At 50.0% G+C, this 22,811-nt stretch overlaps 1 protein-coding gene and 1 long non-coding RNA gene across 8 annotated transcripts; one reads left to right on the top strand and one right to left on the bottom strand.

Annotated features, from left to right (window-relative positions):
- Window positions 1-687: 687 nt before the first annotated feature.
- On the bottom strand, window positions 688-9,192 carry STX4 (syntaxin 4). Of its 7 annotated transcripts, none has more exons than XM_033426208.2 (11): window positions 8,870-9,118; window positions 8,580-8,681; window positions 8,368-8,467; window positions 8,157-8,231; window positions 7,356-7,426; window positions 5,789-5,897; window positions 5,641-5,717; window positions 5,266-5,403; window positions 4,268-4,378; window positions 4,090-4,188; window positions 2,727-2,866 (listed from the first exon to the last, which is right to left on the bottom strand). In XM_033426208.2, the coding sequence occupies exons 1-10, from the start codon at window positions 8,897-8,899 to the stop codon at window positions 4,108-4,110; spliced, it is 894 nt and encodes a 297-aa protein (XP_033282099.1). In that variant the 5' UTR covers window positions 8,900-9,118; the 3' UTR covers window positions 2,727-2,866; window positions 4,090-4,107. The 7 variants fall into 7 exon arrangements, with proteins under 7 accessions (XP_049554787.1, XP_049554788.1, XP_049554786.1 ...); XM_004268710.4 differs by lacking the exon at window positions 2,727-2,866 and adding an exon at window positions 3,735-3,993 and having other exon boundaries at window positions 8,870-9,192; XM_033426210.2 differs by lacking the exon at window positions 2,727-2,866 and adding an exon at window positions 3,735-3,993 and having other exon boundaries at window positions 8,368-8,489; window positions 8,870-9,121.
- A 59-nt stretch (window positions 9,193-9,251) lies between these two features.
- On the top strand, window positions 9,252-14,559 carry LOC125961364 (uncharacterized). The gene is made up of 2 exons (XR_007472000.1): window positions 9,252-9,363; window positions 13,769-14,559. It is a non-coding gene; the product is annotated as an uncharacterized LOC125961364 (long non-coding RNA).
- Window positions 14,560-22,811: the final 8,252 nt, after the last annotated feature.

The raw sequence follows: 22,811 nt of genomic DNA, 5'->3' as shown, positions 1-22,811 counted from the left end.
TGGGTCTTCGTTACTGCGCGTGGGCTTTCTCTAGTTGAGGCGAGCGGGGGCTACTCTTCCTTGCAGTGCGCGGGCTTCTCATTGCAGTGGCTTCTCTTGTTGTGGAGTACAAGCTCTAGGCACGCAGGCTTCGGTAGTTGTGGCTCATGGGCTCTAGAGTGCAGACTCAGTAGTTGTGGCGCACAGGCTTAGTTGCTCCACGGCATGTGGGATCTGCCCCAATCAGGGCTCAAACCTGTATCCCCTGCATTGGCAGGTGGATTCATAACCACTGCGCCACCAGGGAAGTCCCACAAAGATGAATTTTAATAAAACTTTGTGCCTTAACGGCCTTGTCAAGTTGTATCTTTCACTGGTTAAAAATCTGGATCACTTGCCTGGAGTTTCTATATTCTCTTCCATTTCTGCTTAAAAACTGGCCAATTATATTCTGAGTCATCTCTTTCTTACAGTAACTTGTCAAATGCACGCAATAGCAACCAAGGCATGCTACTAATATTCTCTTTCCCCAATTTTTTGCCTAAAGCTCTAAACTCAGTTGGACGTTATTTATACTCTTAGTTCTATTCCCAGCTTACAGTTTAAAAAAGTGCTTCACCACTGCATAACACACACCACCATCTTTCCAGCTTCCAATGGTAGTTTCCTCACCAGCCACTGTCCAGCTCCAAAGCCAATGACACACAATTCAGGTTTATTTTTTATTGTAGCAACACCCCACTGCTGGGTAATAATTCTGTAACAGTTGAAAGGACTGTTGATGTGGTAACAACCAACCTCAAAATATCAGTGGCTAACAGCAAGAGAAGTTTCTCATTTACATTACGCATCATTTTACAGGTGGGCTACAGCTCAGCTTCATGTCCTGTTAATTCTGGGTTCCAGGCTGAAGAAGTCTTGATCTGGCAACTGACAGTTTCATGGCCGAGGAAAAAGAGAAGGGAAGCTCTCAGAATACTCATTGGTGCTTAAAGCTTCTATTTGGAAGTGGTACTTTGCATTTCTACTCATATTCCACTGGCCATAGCCAAGCCCATTGTAAGTGGGACATGAATGTATAATCCTCCTAAAGAGAGGGGCCCAGTAGGAAGGACAGCATATATTTGGAACAATAATCTACCACAGGGCTGTACCGGAAACTGATATCAATCACTGAACTCGTCCATTCTTGCTTCATATGCACTCTGCTGCAGCGTTTTGTACCATGTGACACCTCTCATACATCTTGATCAAGGGTAAAATCTTGACTCAAGGTAGACAATTCATAGGTAGGTCAATGTAGCCTGACCTGGACCAGTCAGGTTCCTTTTCTTAAGAATCTGAAGCATGAAATATTCAGCGGGTGAGGGAGTAAGTGGAGAGGGCTTGCAGGTGAAAGGTGATACAACATGATTTGGAAAAGCCACAACTAACACAGGCCATGTTCCCTGAAAGCTGGGCTGACAGCAGCCAAGCCAGGATTTCAGTGCAAAACCTGTCCTGAGCCCCTCACTCAGGTCGGTTTCCCACAGGGAAGGGGTATATGCAAGGAAGCCTGTGAAACCTCCGGTGCACTTGTCTTCTAAGTCTGCTCCAAACTTGCCACTCAGCTGTTCAAAAATCTTCTATAGGTCCCCACAGCCCACAGAAAAAGTTCAAATTGTTGAGCCCGGCATCTGAGCCCTCGCTTGGCCATCTAGCCACCTCTTCCAGGAGGTTCTGGATGGCGTCCTGGGTGAGACGGTTAAGCAGCCTTTCAGGGTGGCGCTGTCCAGCACGGCCAAGCGGAAGACACACGCTGCACGTGGACACCCAGCTGCGTAGATGTGGCAGTCTCCGCGTCGGCTTGACAATCTCTATCAGATTCCAGTAGGTACCATGGGTCGTGCAGTTTGATTCTGAAGGCAGAAAAATGGGGGACTGGACAAAGGCGACCAAGAGGACAGGATTCTGCTGAAGCAGCAGGCCGCAAGGGGAAGAGATGGAGAATGGAGAATCAGGGAAGCGCAGAGGCCCCGCGTCCAGATCAGTCTTCCCCTGGGGCAGGATCCATCCGGTTCCGCAGTTTCCCCATTGGGTGGGCATCCATACTGTTCGAACGCTTCTGAAAATGAGGGGTTACTTCCCGTAGGCGTCTACTAGAGTTTCTTCTGTACACAGGACACAGGATCTCAGACAGGACGAAGGCGTGGGTAACCTCCCAGACTCGGCCAGCCGCAAGTCCGAGCAGCTAGGGAGAGCGACCCGGCCACGCCTTCTCGCGTGAGGTTCTGACTCCCTGCGCACGCCTGCCAGTCTCTCACTGGCCAGCCGCCTTCTGTCTCCTTTGGCGTTTTGATCATGCCCCTTGAGCTCTGTGATCCAATCACTTTTGGGTGCGACTGAGGACTCGCTCTGAGGCCCCGCCCACATCAGCGTCCTCTAATTGCTGTTTAATACCCGGTGCTCACTCCTTCAGGACGCCCTACGGACCAATCCTGATGCTCTTCAGGAACAACACTTAGGTCCGCTAGTCAGTCGTTTTCCAAGTGGCGACCGGGCTACCCTTCAGCCACACCCCGTACACTCGGGGCCAAGTGTACCCTCGGATCTGGCGCAGGCACCGAGCAACCGCCATTCTAGGGCCACAGGGAGGCGCTGCAGGCGGGCGCCCAGCCACGGATGGAGGCTGGGCGGTCCTGTCCCACGTCACTGGGGCCCAATCCCGCCCTCTGACCCCTCCCCCATCCCGGGTCCAGGGGCGGGTCCGAGTCTGCACCAACGACCACACAGCTAGGCCTTCATCGCTCGCATCGCCCCGGCACCCACGTGTGCACCCCATACTTGGTGGCCGAAGCGAGCGGTACTGCAACCAGACGGGCTGGGCTACAGGAGCAGCAGCGGTGACCTGTGGGATCGAAAGTGCGATGGGACAGGGCGGCTGGAACCCGGCTCCCAGACCTTGGGCAGGATCAGACACCTCCCTCTTTTTACCAGGCTTCGGAGCCAGGAGCCCTGAAACTAGGTGTCTGGGGACAGGCGCCACACCCAGCTGCAGAAACTAGGCATGGGACTTGGAACTCTTAGACATTTAGAGTGGAAGCCTGGAGCTCAGGTGAGTCATGGAACCCCTGGGATCAGGCTCCTCTGCCTCCTCTACCCGCTTCAGCCACAAGACCCCTGAGAAACAAGGTGAGCTGATACAGTGCCTGGCTCCATAACCTGAACTCATATAAGAGGCAATGCCTTTTTCTGGGCACAGGGCCTGGCCTGCTGAACCCTTTGCCTGGCAACCTCTTCACTGATTCTTCCCATAAATGGCCCCTCCTCACTTGCCACGCCACTCAAATATCGCCCCCTCTGAGACAGGCCCTTCCGAGTCCACTATATCCAAAGTAACAGGCTCAATTACTTTTTCACAGTGCCTCTTCTTCTTGGCCTCAGGAATGCCCATAGATGCCACACACACACACACACACACACACAGCACACACACACACACACAGCACCTGTGTCCCAGCCTGGCCTGGCTCAGCCTCACTTCTTTGGGGTTAGGTACTCACAGCCAGATGTGGGTGTTACACCCTCCCGGCCCCACTCATTCTCATGGGAGAGTAGAAGGGCACTGCCAGCCTGGTGTGCTCACAGCACCTACGACAGTCTGATCTGAGCCTGCCTGGGCTGGGCCTGTCCCCAAGGGTGGCCAGGAGGTGGGAGGCTGGTTACCTGGAGGCCCTGGACCAGCCTTTTCAGGAACACACATGCACAGGGGAATCTCCAAGCTTTTTTTTTTTTTTTTTTTAATTTCTTACAAAACCACATGTCCCAGCCAGACAGGACAGTGCAGGCCCGCCCCCAGGCACTGTGGCTGGAGGAGGGAGGCCCCCATGGATGAGGGGCTGCCGACCCCAGAAGGACCGTCTGCCCCTCTGCACAAGGCCAGTGTGAGGAAGGGGTCTGGCTGGAGGCTCTGTCCTGCCCACCCCCAGCTGCTGGGAGAGAAGGTAGACCCGGGGTCCCTGGTGCTCTTAGTGCCTGCAAGGGAAGGAGTGCAGAAGAGGGTCTGAGGGGAGGAGGAAAGGCTGGGGTCAGGGATGGGGCAGGCCAGGGGGCAGGCCCACAGTATCTCACCGAGAATATGCAGCACTATCAAACCAACGTGGAGACGCTAATGATGACCACCAGAACGAGGACAGTGACGGACAAACAGATGGCAATAAAGACTTTCTTCTGTGGGAGAGGAGTGGGGTCAGGGAAACTCAGGAGGGGAAGGAGGGCCACCCGGGGGGTGGGGTGGGGGGAGGCTGACCTTCCGCGCCTTCTTCTGGCTCTCCAGGGCCATCTTGACATGTTCCTGCCCACGTTCCACATAGTCTGCTGAGCTCAGAATGTTCTTCTCAATTCTGTTGATAGTCTCCCCCTGTTCGGAAGAGGGGGCGGTTCAGGCAGGTAGGAATGACTGGGGGTGGAGGGCCCAGCAGCTCCTCAGTCTGCCCAGCCCAACCACAAATGACTGAAGGACATTCCTGACAGAGAACACTGCACTAACAAAGATGTGGAGGCAGGACCACATCTGACCAAAGTCCGCTCTCCTGCAGGTGGCTTCGAGGCCCCCTTCCACCATGTGGTCCCTTCTGTCCTGCTCCCTCTCCCCATACAACCTCTACTCGCAGTGCTGGCTGGGAGCTGAGTGCCTTACATGGCTCCTATCTTTTCACACAGGGTGAACTTTTGTCCCCTCACAAGTCTGTCTGAAGTCGTGTTCTTTAGGCCTGTCTCCCTGCTGCTGTGAAGCTCTCCCTATCCTGGTACTCCTACCGAGTGAAAGCTCTTCCCCATGACTCCCAGCTGCGAAAGAGCATTGGGTTAGCTCCTCCAGGACAGGGCTGGAAGCTCCCCTTATCCTGAGATAAGGGCCGGGGGAAGAATACCGCCTCGCACTCCATCCTTGTACAGATTTTAGGAGGCAGGCCCTCTAGGGGGCAGCTGTGGAGCTCTCAGAAGTATGAGGGTAGATTCTGTTGGTGGAGGAGAAGCCAGGGTTGGGGCCATACCTGGGGTGGGCTCAAGTTTGAGGGATGGGGTACAACGTATAGAGGAGTGGCCATCCAAGTAGCTGTTCAGGAGGACGCAATTTGGGGGCACAGCTAAGGATGGAAACAAAGGCCAGCCTGGGGGCTTGGCCCAGTCTGGAGGGGAACAAAAGCCCCGGGGAGAGAGGCTAAGGGTGGAGGTGGGCTGACAGGCACAACACAGTCTCACGTCTGGGGGCTGAATCAAGCCTGGCCAGCTGCCTGGGGTGCCCACCTGCATCTCCACTTCAGTAGCCAGAAAAGTGAAAATCTCATGAAGTTCACGGATACTGCGCTCAAGCTGCTGGATCTCACTGTGCCGGGCCGAGATCTCATTTAGGGCCTGTCGAGTCACCTGTGTGTCCTTCAGTATCTGGAGAGTGGACAGGAGTGAAGGGACAAGTCACAGGGAAACCAGCAGCAGGTTCAGAATTTCCTGTTCAGCTTTGGAGCGGCCCTCAGGCCTAGAACTGGGGCCAGGCCCCTGATGAGTGGTTCCAGGCAGGCTAATTCGTGCCCTTCCGGGCCTCAGGATTCCCTCCATGAAAAACGGCCAGGACTCAGAGAGGACGGGGGGCCCGGCAGAGGGAGGCTGGCTGTGGCCACTCACATTGGACACAAACACCTCGCTCTGCCCGCTGTCCAGCATCTGCTCCAGCTCCTCGTCAGACACCATTCCAGCATTTGCTGTGAAGGAAAAGGCCAGGCTCAGAGCTGGTCAGGTCACCTGACCCTGTGGGCCGGACGCCGCAACTCACTGATCTTCAGCTGCCTCCGAATCCGCTCCACGTTCTTCTCCCGGTATTCGGACTGCATTGAGTTGCACTTGTTGATGAGCTCCACAAATTGTTGGGACAGGACCCCGTGCTAAGGATGGAGAATAGAAGCTGGGTACTCCTGGGAGGATCCCTGCCCGGTCTGGCTCCCCCAGTCTCTCAGAGTAAAAGCCGAAGCCCTTACCAGGACCTGCAAGGCCCTATATGACCCGCCCCTTCCCCCGTTGCCCCCCTGACCTTACCTCCCAACACTGTACCCTCACCCCTTCCCTCCAACCACAATGGGCTCTTTACTCCTCCCTGAGCAGAGCACAGCCCCACCTCAGGCCTTTACACTTGCGCGCCTTCGGCCTGGAATGCTCAGGCCCCACAAAGGCCTTTAGTCTTTGTTACAATGTCACCTTCTAAGTGAAGTTTTCTCCACCTTATTGCAACCTGCCTTCTCCCGATGTTCTCATTCCCTCTCCTCCTGCTCTTTTCCCTTAATACTTCCTATGTTCTAAAATAATTTACTGATTTATTATGGTGATTGTCTCTCCGCACTGGAATGTAAGCTCTGTGAGGATAGGAATCTTTGGTTCACGGCTGTATCCCAAACAGCTGAAAAAGGGTCTGGCACACAGTAGACCCTCAACAACTATTTGTGGAATGCTTGTTGAACACCAGCCTCACTGCTTAGACTAGAGGTGTGCTGGGATGCCCGGGGGTCATAGCGATTGCCCAGATTTTTACAGGCCCACCTGGGCCATCAGCCTCTCACACCAGTGACTACCACAAGCCCCCCCTCTCCCCCGAAACGCTCTCTCTCCTTGTCAATTTTGCTGATGTCTAAAATCTGCTCATTCCTTGGAGTTCCTTCCTCAAAGACACATCTGCTCTCTTGGCTTCAGCTGTACCCTTTCAAGACGCCCAAACTGTTCCATCTTCAATCTGGGGTCTTTGCTGAGCTCTGGGCCCACCTACTTCAACTCTGATCTCCAAGAACTCCAAACCATGCCTCACTGCGCACCCAGAGGAGGCTGCTCAGACCACCTCAAATCTCCTTACAAAGCTGTTGATTCAGTGACCTTCCACCCCAGGGAAGTTCCTCTTCCTGACTTCTTGAATTCTGTCCCTGGGGCAGAGGATGTGTCTGTCACATAGGCAGGGAAACTCCCAGCCATTTGACTGCACCCTCTTCTTCCCTGGGCAGAGCCATTAGCTACCAAGTCCTACCTGAGTAATGTCTTTGTCATCTATTCAAGCTTAACTCCCCATCTTGGCTTCTAGAAAGTATCTCCTACAGCCGAGCCCAGATCATGTCTAGGGACTCAGCAACTTCTCACTGAATGGAGGAGAAGAGGGCAGTGATATAATGGACTGGAAGTCATGAGACCTGGGTTCTTGACCTTGGGTGAATCCTATTCCTCTCTGAGCCTCAGTTTCCCCATTTGGAAAATCATCTGGTTGGACTTGATGATCTCTAAGGGCCCTTCCTTCTCACATCTGCCATCTAATGATCTATAAAACACTAGCTGAAATTTCCTAGTTCTGGGAATAATGAACCCACCTGGGTTTTTCTCATTCTTGTGTTGACCGAGTTATAGTTCTCATCAGCTTCCTCCTTCTGGGGCTCTATGGCTGTGGAAAGACACAAGAGTATTGGTAGAGCAGGGGAGTTTGACCTGTGGCTTCTGAAATTCAGTTTGGGGACTAGGACCCCAGCCACCCAGCCATACAATAGAGAGGTGCTTATGACCATAGGATGTTTTTTTGGAAATAAAATTTATCATAAAATGACTAATTCTGAGTCTCTGACAGGCAAAAGTATATTTTTCTTTGCAATAAATACGTCAGAGAATTCCCACAGGCATGCAGAGGCCTCCTAACAAAACCCCCATCGGCCTGCCCAAAGAATGCACACTGGTCAGCAAGAATTGTAGAAGTACAGCTGATCCTTGCACAACTGCATGGGTCCACTTATACTTGGATATTTAGAAAACAAATGCATGCTACAGAACTACATGATCCACGGTTAGTTGAATCCACCCATGCAGGACCTGGGATATGGAGGGTGGACCATACAGTTATATGCATATTATGACTTGGGGGGTGGGGTGGCAACGCTAACCTCTGCCTCGGTCAAGGGTCAAATGTAAATGGTTTCATTATAAATAAGGGAACCTAAGAGGCAGGCATATGCTGTGGAAAGAACTTTGGACTGGAAGCCAGGAGACGGAGATTCTAGACGTAGGCCTGCTGTGTGACCTGGATATATGTCACTGGCCTCTCTGGGCCACACACTCCCCAGATATACCAGGAGCTGGGCAGGATCAGAGGAAAGTATCTGTCTGAGGTCCTAGAAGCTCACCCTTCAGCTGCGCGCGGATGTCCCTCCCCAGCTGTTTGATCTCGTCGCGCAGGTTCTGCAGGTCCTGCTTCATGCCTGAACAAGAGAAAGCCATGATGCCCAAACAGCAGCCCCTACCTCAACAAATCTCCCTGCCCATCACCTGCGTGGAACTACAATCCCCACAATCCCTCGGGCTCAGCATGCGTTCTACACCCAGGGTTTGACTCACTCTCCTCGGGAAGGGGCGTGGCCAGAATGGTGACCTGCTGCTTCTCCAACTCTCGGACTTTATTCTCCAGCTTGACAATAGTTTGCCGAATTGTCCGAACCTGGGGAGGATGACCGAGAGGGCTGAAGGAGATATGGGGGTACTCCAGGCCGCTATGCTCCTCGGGTCCTCCAGCCCCCTCGTGAATCCAGGCCGAGACCCCAGCCTCTTACCTTCTGGAAGAATTCATCGTCCGGGCTCCCCAGCCGTGCAGTGCCCGGGTGTACCACCAGCGCGACTCTCTCCTTGTCTTCATCGTCCGAGCTGTCATCCCCCTGCCAGGGCCGGGGTCACTGGCATCACTTCCTTAATATTGCTCTCGCCCAGCAGGACTCACAGACTTCCGGGTCTTTCCTTCCTAGCCCACAGCCACCCCTCCCTGCCCCGAAGACCAGGAGTCCTGCATTCCAGCCAGACCCCACCCCGTCCGCCTGTCCCCAACCCTGCTGTTCCGACTTCTCACCTGCCTCAGCTCGTGGGTCCTGTCCCGCATGGCGGCCCGAGCTCCCTCTCCCCGGCGCCGGAGCCCGGCGGGCCTCAAGATTCTAAGTTTGGAACTCCCGTATCCCACTCACACTCTGACACTCCCCTCCGCCCTCACCCTGCGGACCCCAAAACTGCCCCCTCCACGAGCCGCCAGAGGCTCTTTCCCTGGCACCATCCACAGTCAAGGGGAAGGAGCCGATCTCGGGGACCCCCCACGTTTCCACAGGTTGGAATTCCCTTTTCTTCCCCGCCTCCCGCTCCAGTAGCCTCGGCCCCGCCCCCTCTGGGATGACTGGAGCATGCGCACGGGAGCTCGTCCCTTCCCCACCCGAGGGAAAGGCGGAGGTCGGAAGCAGCAGGGCTCCCAACGGAAGCAAAATTGCCAGGACGTGAGAACCCGCCCACTTCGCCGGAACTATCGCATCTTCGAACGGAAATCTACTTGCCAAAAGGGGTGAGAATGCGTCATTGGTATGTAATCTGAGAGGCCCCTCATCTCACATCACCCCACGGTGCACCCCTCCTCGCGTCACGTGACCGGCCCGGTCCCAGCCTCTCGGACCACAGAACGTGACGCTTGGACTGTCACATGTCTCGGCTCTGTCAACTCCGTCTCTGGAACACCTATCTCCCCACGACGTCCTCGGCACCCCGGTGCCCGAGTTACCTCCCTTCAGCCCCCACGCGGCGGGGAGGGGGCGCTGACTATCCCCAGAGGCAGTGGGTGGTAGGACCCTGGCTGAATTCGGCTTTATTTCTTTTGGGTCCGGGCGTGTTGGGCAGACGACTTAGAATTTGGAGCTGTCAACATGATGAGACCTTGAAATTCAGAAAAGAAAAAGATCCAGCATCAGAGAGTTGCAGGGTTTTGTAGGCAGAGCATCTGGGGGTGGGAAGTGACCTCACCCGAGGCAGAAATCTCTTCTCCCGCATACTCCTGGCACAGCTTCTGACAGGTGGGCGGCTGGCGCCCGGCTTGAACGCTGCAGTCCCGCTGCACTCACCACCTTCTGAGCAGCGACACCATTTCAGGGCAGCTCAGGCTGAGAAAAGAGTCTATTATATTGAGCAGCATGTCACTTAGACCGCCGCCCCCCAGACCCCCACCTTGCACCGAAGTCTACCCTCTGGAGCCCACAAAAAAATTCCACATTATAGTGGCCTGTGAGCTCTTGAGGTGAGGTCATGACTGTAGGGTTCTCACCAGAATTCCAGCACCTAGTTCAATACCCAGCACATAGTGGACCCTCAGTAGATATTTGTGTTTTTTGGGGTTTTGTTTTTGGGGTTTTTTTGAGGTACACGGGCCTCTCACTGTTGAGGCCTCTCCCATTGCGGAGCACAGGCTCCGGACGCGCAGGCCCAGCGGCCATGGCTCATGGGCCAAGCCGCTCCGCGGCATGTGGGATCTTCCCGGACCGGGGCACGAACCCGTGTCCCTTGCATCGGCAGGCGGACTCTCAACCACTGTGCCACCAGGGAAGCCCAGTAGATATTTGTGGACAGAATCTTAGCCTTTCATATAACTGAAGATGAAGCTTCTGGTTCCCTAGTCTTCTCTTTTAGGTTTCAGGCTGTCACGGTGACACTTCCCTAACCTTAGCCCTGTAGACATTCATTCATTCAGTGGATAGTTATTGGGAATTTACTATGGGCCAGACACTGTTCTAGGGCTGGAGATACATGAGGGCGTAACAGACAAGAATGCCTTGCACTTTTGGAACCTACATTCTATAGGAGGAGACCCCAAGGCCACTGAGTGAGTCTCAGCATAGCCAGGATGAATATTAGTTCTCCTGGATCCCAGGGTTCTTTCCAGGGAGCTTATATGAAGGTCAAGCAAGGGAAGGAAGGGCCCCTTTCTATTATGCCCTACTAAGGAAATCTAGATTTTTTTTTTTTTTTTTTGGCCACGCCGTGCAGCATGCAGGATCTTAGTTCCCAGGGATCGAACCCATGCCTTCTGCAATGGAAACCAGGGAAGTCCCAAGGAAACCTAGATTTCTGTGACTGAGTTGCTGTGGACTTCTGGAAAGTCACTTCTTATCTCAGGGCCTTGATCTCCCATCTCTACAATGGGTGGCAATAGGGGGATGGGGGGATGGTCTTTATGGGTATTCCCTGCTCTAAAGCTCAATGATAGTGAAACTGTCAAGTGCTGTATCACTCTATGTGAGGGGCTTTGATCCTTCTCCTCTTCCCTTTGGAATTCGGCTCGTCTGGGTTTGGGAATGAAGGAGTGAAGATGGTGCTGCTCTGATCAACCCACAGGAGGAATGAAGGGTTAGAGGCTTAAATGAAGGGTTCGGGAGGCCAAGCCCTGCCCACGGAGTTCCCTGGAAATCAGGAGGAAGAATTGCTCTGGTCTTGGGTCTTTCCTATTGGCCTCTGCCTCCCTGCCCCCCTCCTTTCTTTCCCTCTGTCTCTGTCCCTAGTCTCTCTCTGTCTCTCTGAGTGGTACGGTGGAAGGGCTTTTGGACATCTGACCTTTAGTCCTGTCTTAAATAATTCATTGCTCCTCCGTGGGCCTTAATTTCTTCATTTGACAACTTGGTCTGGTCATTTCTGTTTTGCCTAAGGTAAGAATTGAGCAATATCAGGTGAGGTAAGGAAGGATATGAAAGGGTCTTGCAAAAGCCCCCCTCTGTGGGCTTTTACTGCTGTGGATTCCAGGTCTCTCTGGGCCCACCAGTCCCACCTGTCTCTCTCTGTTTCTCAGCCTTTAGATGACTTGCCTTCTTGGTTCCAGCTATGATCTGGATTTGTTGGTGCCTTTGTTAAATTTCCCAGGATTATGATAGTCATCATTTTATTTGTGGTCTCTGGATGGGATCACAGGGCTATGGGATGGTGACTTAAGGGCATACATAGGAGGCTGGGCTCAAAGCCCCATGGAGTGGTGTGTGGAGGAGCTGGGGAGCAGAGGCCATCTAGAGGGAATAGCTCTGGGGATGGAGCTTTCCAGAGCTGAGCCCATGTCTCTGTTTCATGGTCCTTTTTGACTCCTCTCAGGCCCTCTGAGCAGCCTTGAAGGGTGCATTAACTATATTGGGCCTCGAATGTGTGGGTGTTGGGGGGTATTTCCCTTTCAGTCTGTGGGAAGGTCAAACCCTACTTGATTTTTTTTAAATTTTGTTTTGGCTGCGTGGGCTCTTCGTTGTGGTGCACAGGCTTCTCTAGTTGTGGCGCTTGGGCTCTAGAGCACGTGGGGTCAGTAGTTGCAGCGTGCAGGCTTCTCTCTACTTGCAGCACACAGGCTTAGTTGCCCCGCAGCATGTGGGATCTTAGTTCCCCCACCAGGGATTGAACCTGCGTCCCCTGCATCGGAAGGCGGATCCTTAACTGCTGGACCACCAGGGAAGTCCCAAACCCTACTTGATCTTGATGCTTGGCAGCTTGTCCTGTCCCCTCCATCTGCGGGTCTATCTACCAACAGTGGAACCAGATGACCTGGGTTGGAATCCCAGCTCATTCACTTGCTGTATAACTCTGTAAGGCAAGTTACTTAACCTCTCTATGTTAACTCAGTTTCCTCATTTGAAAAATGGGAACCATAACAGTACCAATCTCATAGGGTTGCCGTAAGGATTCAATGAAATGATATATGTGTAAGGAGAAAGAACAGTATCTGGTATTAGGTGCTAGCTAAGTGTTTGCTGCTATTATATGAGGGTGATGATCACGATTGTCACTCTGATGATGTCAGCAGCCCCAGTGTCTCTGCCAGGGTTTCCACGCTGCTGCTCATCTTCTTTCCCCTTTCCATCTCCTGAGCCCCACTGTGCGCCAGATCACAGGCTAGCTGTCTTGCCAACTCCTGCCCATCTCTCCTGTCTCCACTTGGATCTGACACACCATATATTTTGCTAATTTATTTTATATATTGTCTGCCTCCACCCCTCCTCTCCACTACTAAAATGTAAGCTCCATGAGGACAGGGATTTTCACCTGCATTATTCACTGCCATGTCCCCAGTGCCTACAACAGTGCCTGGCACATAGTAGCTAGTCAGTAAGTATTCACAAAGGAATGAAATTATTTCTTTTTAATTTAATAGTTACCTAGCATTTACTATGTGCCAGGTACCGGTACTAGTACTTTATAAATATTTGCTCATTTCATTCTCATGTCAATTCTATGAGAAAGTACTATTATTGTCCTCATTTTACAGAGGAGGAAACTGAGGCACAGGGATGTTAAGTAATTTGCCCAAAGTTACACACTAGTAAATGCAAGGGCCAGGATTTGGAACCAGAAAGGAAGCTCCAGACTCTATGCTCTTTTTTTTTAAAATTATTTTATTACTTTATTTATTTATTTTTGGCTGCTTTGGGTCTTCATTGCTGCGCGGGCTTCTCAGTGCAGTGGCTTCTCTTGTTGCGGAGCATGGACTCTAGGCATGCGGGCTTCAGTAGTTGCGACACGCAGGCTCAGTAGTTGTGGTGCATGGGCTTAGTTGCTCTGCGGCATGTGGGATCTTCCCAGACCAGGGCTCAAACCCGTGTCCCCTGCATTGGCAGGCAGATTCTTAACCACTGCGCCACCAGGGAAGCCCCAGACTCTATGCTCTTAGCCAGTTCACTAGGATCCAAGGAAAATGCCAGCCAGGGATGGCTGCCTGTGTTCCACCCACCTTTGGGGAGTTGTTGCTACCTATTGATGCACTGCTTTGGATCATCTGTGGGGGGAGGAGGGGGCCGACTGCAAGACTGAGCCTTTTTCCTTCCCCCATCACAGGGTCTCTCTTCCACACCTGTTGGGTTGGGGCGGACTGCCCGGGAGGTTGTTGGTCCTCCTCCCATTCCGTTTGCCGTCTCCCCAGGAACTAAAGACGTCCATGCGTGTATTACATAAAGGGCTTCTCTTCACCCTACAGATGTCTCTGAGGCTGGTTTTGTGCCCAAGCCCCAGGTGCTACAGAGATGAAGCCCACACAGCTCTCTCCTCATGATATGTCTTGAGCCTGACCTTGGTCACTCCCTAGAGCGCCATCTGAGAACCTCCCTTCTTTAAACTCTACACACATTCTCGTGGCTTTAACTGACATCGTATTTGGCTCCCAAGCCCACGTCTTCAGCTCCCAATTTTCTCATAAGCTCTAGACCCCTGAATCCACTTGCCTCCTGGACATCCCCTCCTCCCCTCTTGGAGGTCCCATGAATGTCTTAAACTCACCATGTCCCAAACACCATGCATCATCTCCCCCTGAGAATGTCCTAAACCAGCTTCTGTTCCTCCTTTTTCCTCTCCATGTGGATGACAGGGGGTCACCCATGCCATAACCTTGGCCTTGAACTTCATTCTAAAGGTGATGCTTCACACAACTTGTCAGGATAACCTCCGTAAAAATACTAGAAGAGGGCTTCTCTGGTGGTGCAGTGGTTAAAGAATCCGCCTGCCAATGCAAGGGACACAGGTTCGAGCCCTGGTCCGGAAAGATCCCACATGCTGTGGAGTAACAAAGCCCGTGCGCCACAGCTACTGAGCCTGCACTCTAGAGCCCGTGAGCCGCAACTACTGAGCCCACGTGCCACAACTACTGAAGCCCATGCACCTAGAAACCGTGGTCCGCAGCAAGAGAAGCCACCACAATGAGAAGCCCGCGCACCGCAGTGAAGAGTATCCCCTGCTCGCCGCAACTAGAGAAAACCCGTACACAGCAACAAAGACCCAACACAGCCAAAATCTTAAAAATTAAAAAAATAAAATAAAATACTAGAAGAAAATATGGGCAAAATTCTTTATAATTCTTAGAGTGAGGAAGGCCTTTCCAACTACAACTCAAAATTCAGAAACTAAATATTTTGTAATAACCTATAAGGGAAAAAAATCTGAAAAAAAGATATAAATATGTATAACTGAATCGCTTTGCTGTTCATCTGAAACTAACACAACTTTGTAAATCAACCAAACTTCAGTAAAAAAAATAAAAACACATTACCAATGGATATGAAAAATTCAGAAACTATAAAATAAAAGATTAATATATTGTCTACGTGAAAAAATTCTGCATGGCAAAAAAAGTCAAAGCAAAATCAAAGGACAATAAACTGGGAAAAAATATTTGCAATCCTTATCATATACAAAGGGCTAATCGCCCTACTATTTAAAGAGCTCCCATATATCGATTTGAAAGACCAACAGTTCAATAAAAAAAATGGGCAAAGAACATGACAGATCACAAAAAGACAATAAAGACAAACAAATATGCAGATGTTCATCTTTGTGCATAATAAAAGGTGAAAATTAAGATAATACTGAGATATTATTTTTTAATTTATTGCACTAGCAAAATTCATATGTTTTTTTTTCTTCTTTTTTCTTTTTTTTTGGGCCACACTGCGCAGCTTGTGGGATCCCAGTTCCCCGACCAGTGATAGAACCCATGCCCCCTGCAGTGGAAGCGCGGAGTCTTAACCACTGGACCGCCAGGGAAGTCCAGCAAAATCCATATGTTTGACAACATAGTCTTTTGGCAAAACTGTGGGGAAACAGGGACTTTCACTCATTGGTGGGGCTGCAAAATGATACAACCCAGACCATAGTTATCAAGATTCTGAATGTATATATTGTTTCTGAATTCTGAATGCATGTATTGTGTCTCCAGATTCTAAGAATGGCTGGGTGGTTTTTCTGCCCATCTTACCTTAGATTACTCAGCAGCGGTCAGCTTGCCCCTTGGCTGGAGTTGGATGGCCCACGATGACCTCTCTCACACTTACATATCTGGGACCTAAGCTCTGATGGTCCAGTTGACCAGGATGGCTGAGCCACTCTCTCTCTATGGTATTTCATCCTGGGTTTCTTCATAGCATAGTGGCCTCAGAGTTCCAAGAGGGTGAGAGTAGAAGCTGCAAGGTCTCTTGAGGCCCTCCGGCACAACATTACTTGCACCATATTCTATTAGTTAGAGCAAGTCACAAGTCCATGCGGGCTGCAAAGGGTGAAGAAATGGAATTTTAATTCACCAGATCTGCACACGTGTGAAATGACACATACATCAATGTTATTCATTGGATATTGTTTGCAGTACATCCGAACCTTGTCCATTAGCGGGTATGCAGCCATCAAAAAGAATGAAGATATTCATTATGTATAAATATGAAAACATTTCAAAATATATTGTTAGTTAAATGTTAGAATGAGTGTATCATGCTACCATTGTATAAGAAAGAAAGTGTGCGTGTGAGTCTGTGTGTGTGTGTGCGCGCGGGCATATGTACGTGTTTTTCCTGGAACCTCATAAAGAACTCCTGGAAAGTTGTGCATAAACAAATAGAAGTGGTTCCTGTGGGTGGTTTGTGAGACTAAGGTAGTGAGTACAATTGTTAGAGTAAGAATTTTCACTGGAAACCTTTTGTATAATTTAGATTTTTGGACCATGTGAAAGTATTATTTTTTATTTTTTATTTTATTTTTTTGCGGTACGCGGGCCTCTCACCGCTGTGGCCTCTCCCGTTGCGGAGCACAGGCTCAGGACGCGCAGGCTCAGCGGCCATGGCTCACGGGCCCAGCCGCTCCGCGGCATGTGGGATCTTCCCGGACTGCGGCACGAACCCGTGTCCCCTGCATCGGCAGGCGGACTCTCAACCACTGCGCCACGAGGGAAGCCCTTATTTATTTTTATTTATTTGTTTTATTTATTTATTTTTGGCTGCGTTGGGTCTTCGTTGCTGCACGCGGGCTTTCTCTAGTTGTGGTGAGTGGGGGCTACTCTTCGTTGCCGTGCTTCTCACTGCAGTGGCTTCTCTTGTTGCAGAGCACGTGCTCTTGGCACACGGGCTTCAGTAGTTGTGGCGCACGGGCTCAGTAGTTGTGGCTTGTGGGCTCTAGAGCGCAGGCTCAGTAGTTGTGGCGCATGGGGTTAGTTGCTCTGCGGCATGTGGGATCTTCCCAGACCAGGGCTCGAACCTGTGTCCCCTGCATTGGCAGGCGGATTCTTAACCACTGAGACACCAGGGAAGCCCAGTATTATTTATTTTAAATAATTATATCAAAGAAAGAATGGTAAAGGCATACCTTTGAATAATTTTAAGCAAAGACATATGTCTTAGCTTGGGCTGCTCTAGCAAAAAGCCATATACTTGGTGGCTTAAACAACAGACATTTATTTCTCACAGTTCTGGAGGCTGGAAAGTCCAAGGTCAAGGTGCCAACAGAGGGAGTTCCCTGGCGGTCCAGTGGTTAGGACTCTGTGCTCTCACTGCCCAGGGCCAGGGTTCGATCCCTGGTTGGGGAACTGAGATCCCACAAGCAGCGTGGTGCGGCCAAAAAAAAAGGTGCCAACAGATTTAATTCTTGGTAAGGGCTCTCTTCCTAGCTTGTACTCACTGTGTCTTCACATGGCAGAAAGAGAAAGTTCTGCTGTCTCTTCTTTTTCTTATAAGGGCACTAATCCCATCAGGGGCTCCACCCTCATGACCTGATCTAAACCTGATTACCTCCCAAAGGCCTCATCTTCTGCTACCATTACATTGGGAATTAGGGCTTCAAAATATGAATTCTGGGGGGACACAGACAGCCAACCCCTGATAGAACACCATGATCAAACTTTCATTTTACAGAGATACCCTCTGGTGGCCACGTGCAAGGCCACCACAGATGACTGTGCCAGTGTGCACTACACAAGGCACCACACAAAAGGGCCACCAAGTACATGTAGACACCATGTATTTGAACATTTATTACAACAGTTATCTGACAGATGGAGGTAGAGTGTCCTGGGAGAGGACACCTTTCTCTATTTGCACAAGGGTGCAGTAAGTATTGACTATAGTGAAGGTTGATTGGGAGATCAGTTAGGAATCAGGCCAAAAATAATGAGGCCTGAAGTTAGAGATGCAACATTCACTAAAGAGACAGATCTATCAGACACAGTTGCAGATTGGAAGGGATGGTGAGGGAGGAGGAGGGTCCTAGAGCACTCCTCAGTCACTGGCCCTTGCTGTATGTGGAGGCAAGTTTGCGGGAATAAGAGAAATACCTTAAAATAAATTGCCATTATAAATCATAGCAACAAACTATTAGGAAATGTAAAAACACCATTTACAGAAATATATGATGCCTGGGACTTCCCTGGTAGTCCAGTGGCTAAGACTCCATGCTCCCAATGTAGGGAACCCAGTTTCAATCCCTGGTCAGGGAACTAGATCCCGCGCACCACAACTAAAAAGATCCCACATGCCACGAAGAAAATCCTGCATGCGGCAATGAAAATCCCACATGCCACAATGAAGACCCAGCACAGCCAAATAAATAAATATTTTAAAAAAAGAAATATATGGTGCCTAAATAAATCTTTTAAGAATATGTCAATGGCCTTTATGAGAGAACATTTTTAAATTTTATTGAAAGACTTTAAAGAAGTCCTAAACTAATGGCTAGATATACCACGTGCATGGATAGGAAGACTCAATATTATAATGCCATCGGTTCTCCCAAAACACATCTACAAAGTCAGTGCCATGATCTAGTCTCTGCTGCATGATGTTGACTCTGGTTTTGATGGAGAGAAGGGCTAGAATGAGCCCACTGGGAGGCAGATGCCCGTCGATCAGGAGAATGTTTCAGTAGTCCAGGATTTCTGCCTGGTTTGAATCCTAGCTCCTGTCTCGAGTAAGTTACTTAAACTCTTTTACTTCAGTTTCCTTATCTGTAAATGGAGATAATAATAACAGTAATCCCAGATGGTTTTTGTGAAGATTAAATGAATTAACACTTAAACAGGGACTTAGAAGTTAGGTAAGTGGCTCCATGGGGACAGGTTGATGTTTGTTTTGCCCTCTTCTGTGTCTGTAGCCACAGGGCATAGTCCTGGCACAAAGAGCAGGGCCTCAATAAATACTGGTTAATGGATAAATAGGTCAAATGGGTATTTCTTCTTTTGTTCCTGAGCAAGCAGGTGTGATAGGTCCTGTGCCAGGTACCACGGGGAGGCAGAGATTAATCAGATGGGGTCCTTGAATATGAGGCACTCGGAGTCCAATGGGTTGTTAAGCTGCATTTAAATTTTGCCACCTGAAGCACTGAGTCTTCCTTGAAGGACGGATGCTCTGGGAAGTAACCCAAGCCCACTACAAAAATAAACCTTTGTTGTGTTAAATCACTGAGATTTGGGAGGTATTTGTTATGTAGCATAACCTAGCCTTAGCCTTGCCTATCTGATATACTGTGGTTCCCAAACTTGACTGAAAATAAGAATTGCCAGAGGTAATTGCTAAAAACCCAGATCTACTGACTCAGAATTTCCAAAGAAGAGACCTGGTCATCTGTATATGTAACAGGCTTGCCCTTCAGCTTCGGGAGGGTCAAGAAAGACTCCTGCAGCTCACCTTGAAAGCAAGAGTAGGAGTTGGACTTGGAGATGGAAGAGGGAAAGGTATTCCAAGGGTCAGGAACAACGTGAAGAAAGGCATGGAGGTGGGGAGACGCAGGAACTACCTTGGGACCAGAATCAGGTACATGGGGAATGGTGGTACGTGCTAAAGTGGGAAGTCAGGTGAGAAAGTCTGAGCTTTATCTCATCAGCGACGGGGAACTGGAGAGGTTTTCTGAACAGGGGCTGGCCTGGTGATATTGATGCTCTAGAAAGGCCACTCAGTCAGGGAGACTGCATAGGAGGCTGGTGTGTGGTCCAGGCAACCCACCTCAGATTGTTATTGAGTGGACTTTAAGTGAGCATGGATGTATTGAGCTCAAAATCACTGACCTGTGAGACGGATTACCATTGTCGTCACATCGTGTGTGCTTATATGTGTCCTTAGAGCCGCAGCCAGATTTGAATTGTGCATCTTTCACACATTCACTCATTTAATGAATATTTACTTTTTTGTTCTTTTTTTTTATTTAACTAATATTTATTGAGCACCTACTATGTGCCAGGTGCCATAGTGCCACTGGAGAACCAGCAATGGACAAAACAAGCAAAAAGCCCTGCCTTGAAGACCTGAATAAACACTTCTCCAAACAGGATATACAGATTGCCAACAGGCACATAAAAAGATGTTCAACATCACTATCATCAGGGAAACGCAAATCAAAACCATCATGAGATATCACCTCACACCTGTCAGAATGGCTATCATCAAAAAGAACACCGATAGCAAATATTGGCGAGGATGTGGAGAAAAGGGAACCCTCGTACGCTGTTGGTGAGAATGTAAATTGCTGCAGCCACTACAGAAAACGGTATGGAGGTTTCTCAAAAAACTAAAAAGAGAACTACCATATGACCCAGCAATTCCACTCCTTGGTATATTTCCAAACAACAACAACAACAATTAAAAAAAACTAATTCAAAAAGATAATTGCACCCCAACGTTCACAGCAGCGTTGTTTACAATTACCAAGATATGGAAGCAACCTAAGTGTCCATCAACAAATGAGTGGATAAAGAATATGTGGTGTACACACACACACACACACACACACACACACACACACACACAACGGAATACTACTCAGCCATAAAAAATAATGAAATTTTGTCATTTGCAACAATATGGATGGACTTGGAGGGCATTATGTTTAGTGACATAAGTCGGGCAGAGGAAGACACATACTGTATATATCACTTATATGTGGAATCTGGAAAATACAACAAACTAGTGAATGTAACAAAAAAGAAGCAGACTCACAGTTATAGAGAACAAACTAGTGGTTACCAGTGGGGAGAGGGAGGGGGAGGGACAATATAGGGGTAGGGGATTAAGAGGTACAAACTATTATGTATAAAATGACTAAGCTATGAGGATATATTGTACAACATAGGGAATATGGCCAATATTATATAATGACTACAAATGGAGCATAATCTTTAAAAATTGTGAATCTCTATAGTGTACACCTGTAACTTATACTGTACATCAATTATATTTCAATTTTTAGAAAATCCCTGCTTTCATGGAACTTATTTTCTTTGCCTTTTTTTTTTTTTTTGCGGTACACGGGCCTCTCACTGTTGTGGCCTCTCCCGTTGTGGAGGGAGGCCTCTCCCAGGCTGCACAGGCCGGATGCACAGGCTCAGCCGGATGCACAGGCTCAGCGGCCATGGATCATGGGCCCAGCCACTCCGCGGCATGTAGGATCTTCCCGGACCGGGGCACGAACCCGGGTCCCTTGCATCGGCAGGCGGACTCTCAACCACTGCGCCACCAGGGAAGCCCCCTTCTTTGTCTTTGTGCTGGGATAAAGGTGTGAGGGAATATGCCGTTCAGTCATTCATCTCTTCATTCAGATTTTTAGTGAATGTCTACTTTGTGCCTCACCTCATGTTAGTTGCTGGGGAGAAGCAGAAATGAGTCAGCCCCATGGGACTCCCATGGGAGTCCAGTGGTTAGGACTCCATGCCTCCACTGCAGGGGGCACGGGTTCCATCCCTGGTGGGGGAAGTAAGATCCTACAAGTTGCGGGGTGGCCAAAAAAAAAAAAGAAATGAGTTTAGTGCGGAAGCAGACTCAGCCCACGGCTCATGAGGCTGTCAGCCTGGACTGCCGGGAGAGGCTTGAACTTGGTCTTGAAGGATGAGAAGGCTGACTATCAATGAAGGGACGAAACAGTGTACTGGGTGGAGGAAAAGACACAGCAAAAGACTCCAGGGTGTTTGGGGTCCATGATTCCTTGGTGTCATTAAGGCCTGGGGTCCATGGAACAGGGAGGGAAGTGGTAGGAGAGATGAGGTGATGGGGACCAAATGCCAGAGCAGCGATTGAGTGTAATCCGGGAAGTTGTGGGGCGTTGACTTTGTTGATGTAGGGGACTGATTTTATCTCATTTCTTTGGGGGGTAATCACACTAGCACCTGGGTAGAAAACTGGATGTGAAGGAAAAGGGCTGCAGGCGAGAAGACCAGAAAGGAGGCTGTTCGTTCTTTCTTTCTTTCTCTCTCTCTCTCCTTCCTTCCTTCCTTCCTTTCTTTCTTTCTTTTCTCCCTTTCCCCCCTTTCCTTTCCTTTCCTTTCCTTTCCTTTCCTTTCCTTTCCTTTCCTTTCCTTTCCTTTCCTTTCCTTTCCTTTCCTTTCCTTTCCTTTCCTTTCCTTTCCTTTCCTTTCTTTGCCGTGCCGCACGGCTTGCAGAATCTTAGTTCCCCAGTGAGGGATTGAACCCCAGGCCATGGCAGTGAAAGGGCCAAGTCCTAACCAACCACTGGATGGCCAGGGAATTCCCCAAAAGGAGGCTGTTCTGATGGCCCAGGTCAGTCACCCCTAGACTGACCAGGGGTGGTGGGGATGGAGGGGACCCAGGAGACAGCTCTGGATTTGGCAGTTGAGGGAGGGGCTAGAACCTTGTGGTCTTACAAGAATGAGCTTTGTAATAAAAAAATGCAGGCAAGAGCCCCAGCCCTGTCCTTTACTAACTGTTATTTAACCATTCCAAGCCTGTTTCCTGATCTGGGCACTTGGGATGATAGCAGTAGCTGTCCTGAGGTTGGAAGGATTATGGGGGCTACACAGTGGAGCACCAGGGACTTGGTGGATGCTCGGAACATGGTAGCATTCTTTGGATGGGGGAGGGAGCCAAGGACAGCTTTCTGTGTGCTTTGAGTGACTGGGTGGACGGAGATGCCCTCTTTGATGGAGAGCACTTTGGGGGAAGGCGAGGCCACCACAGTCTTTGTGGTCAGCGTCAAAGCCCTGGCCTCGCTTACGATAGTTATGGATCCACACGTCTCCGAGTGCATCTTTGGTCTCTGTTCTTGGTGCTCAGCTCAGTGCTCAGGCATACAGCAGGTACTGCCCTTGAAGAGCAGGACCTGGCTTGCAGGTATAGATGTGGATATTGCAGGCATGTAGGCGTGGCTGAACGTGGGGAGGTGACAGGGTATAAAAAGAAGAGAGGGCTTCCCTGGTGGCGCAGTGGTTGAGAGTCCACCTGCCGATGCAGGGTACGCGGGTTCGTGCCCCGGTCCGGGAAGATCCCACA

Source organism: Orcinus orca, chromosome 16 (assembly GCF_937001465.1).
Source record: "Orcinus orca chromosome 16, mOrcOrc1.1, whole genome shotgun sequence".
In the NCBI taxonomy this organism is placed as follows: Eukaryota; Metazoa; Chordata; class Mammalia; order Artiodactyla; family Delphinidae; genus Orcinus; species Orcinus orca.
The sequence above is the reverse complement of the archived record's forward strand: the minus strand, read 5'-3'. Positions and strand labels throughout refer to the sequence as shown.

What these genes read in the sequence shown, in the direction of transcription:
- STX4 (XM_049698828.1), bottom strand. Translation starts at nt 8,899, where the DNA reads ATGCGGGACAGGACCCACGAGCTGAGGCAG. An exon ending in CATCCGCGCGCAGCTGAAGG is followed by an intron (nt 7,427 to 8,156) that starts GTGAGCTTCTAG and finishes GTCTTTCCACAG; the next exon opens with CCATAGAGCCCCAGAAGGAG. An exon ending in TCGGAGGCAGCTGAAGATCA is followed by an intron (nt 5,718 to 5,788) that starts GTGAGTTGCGGC and finishes TTTCCTTCACAG; the next exon opens with CAAATGCTGGAATGGTGTCT.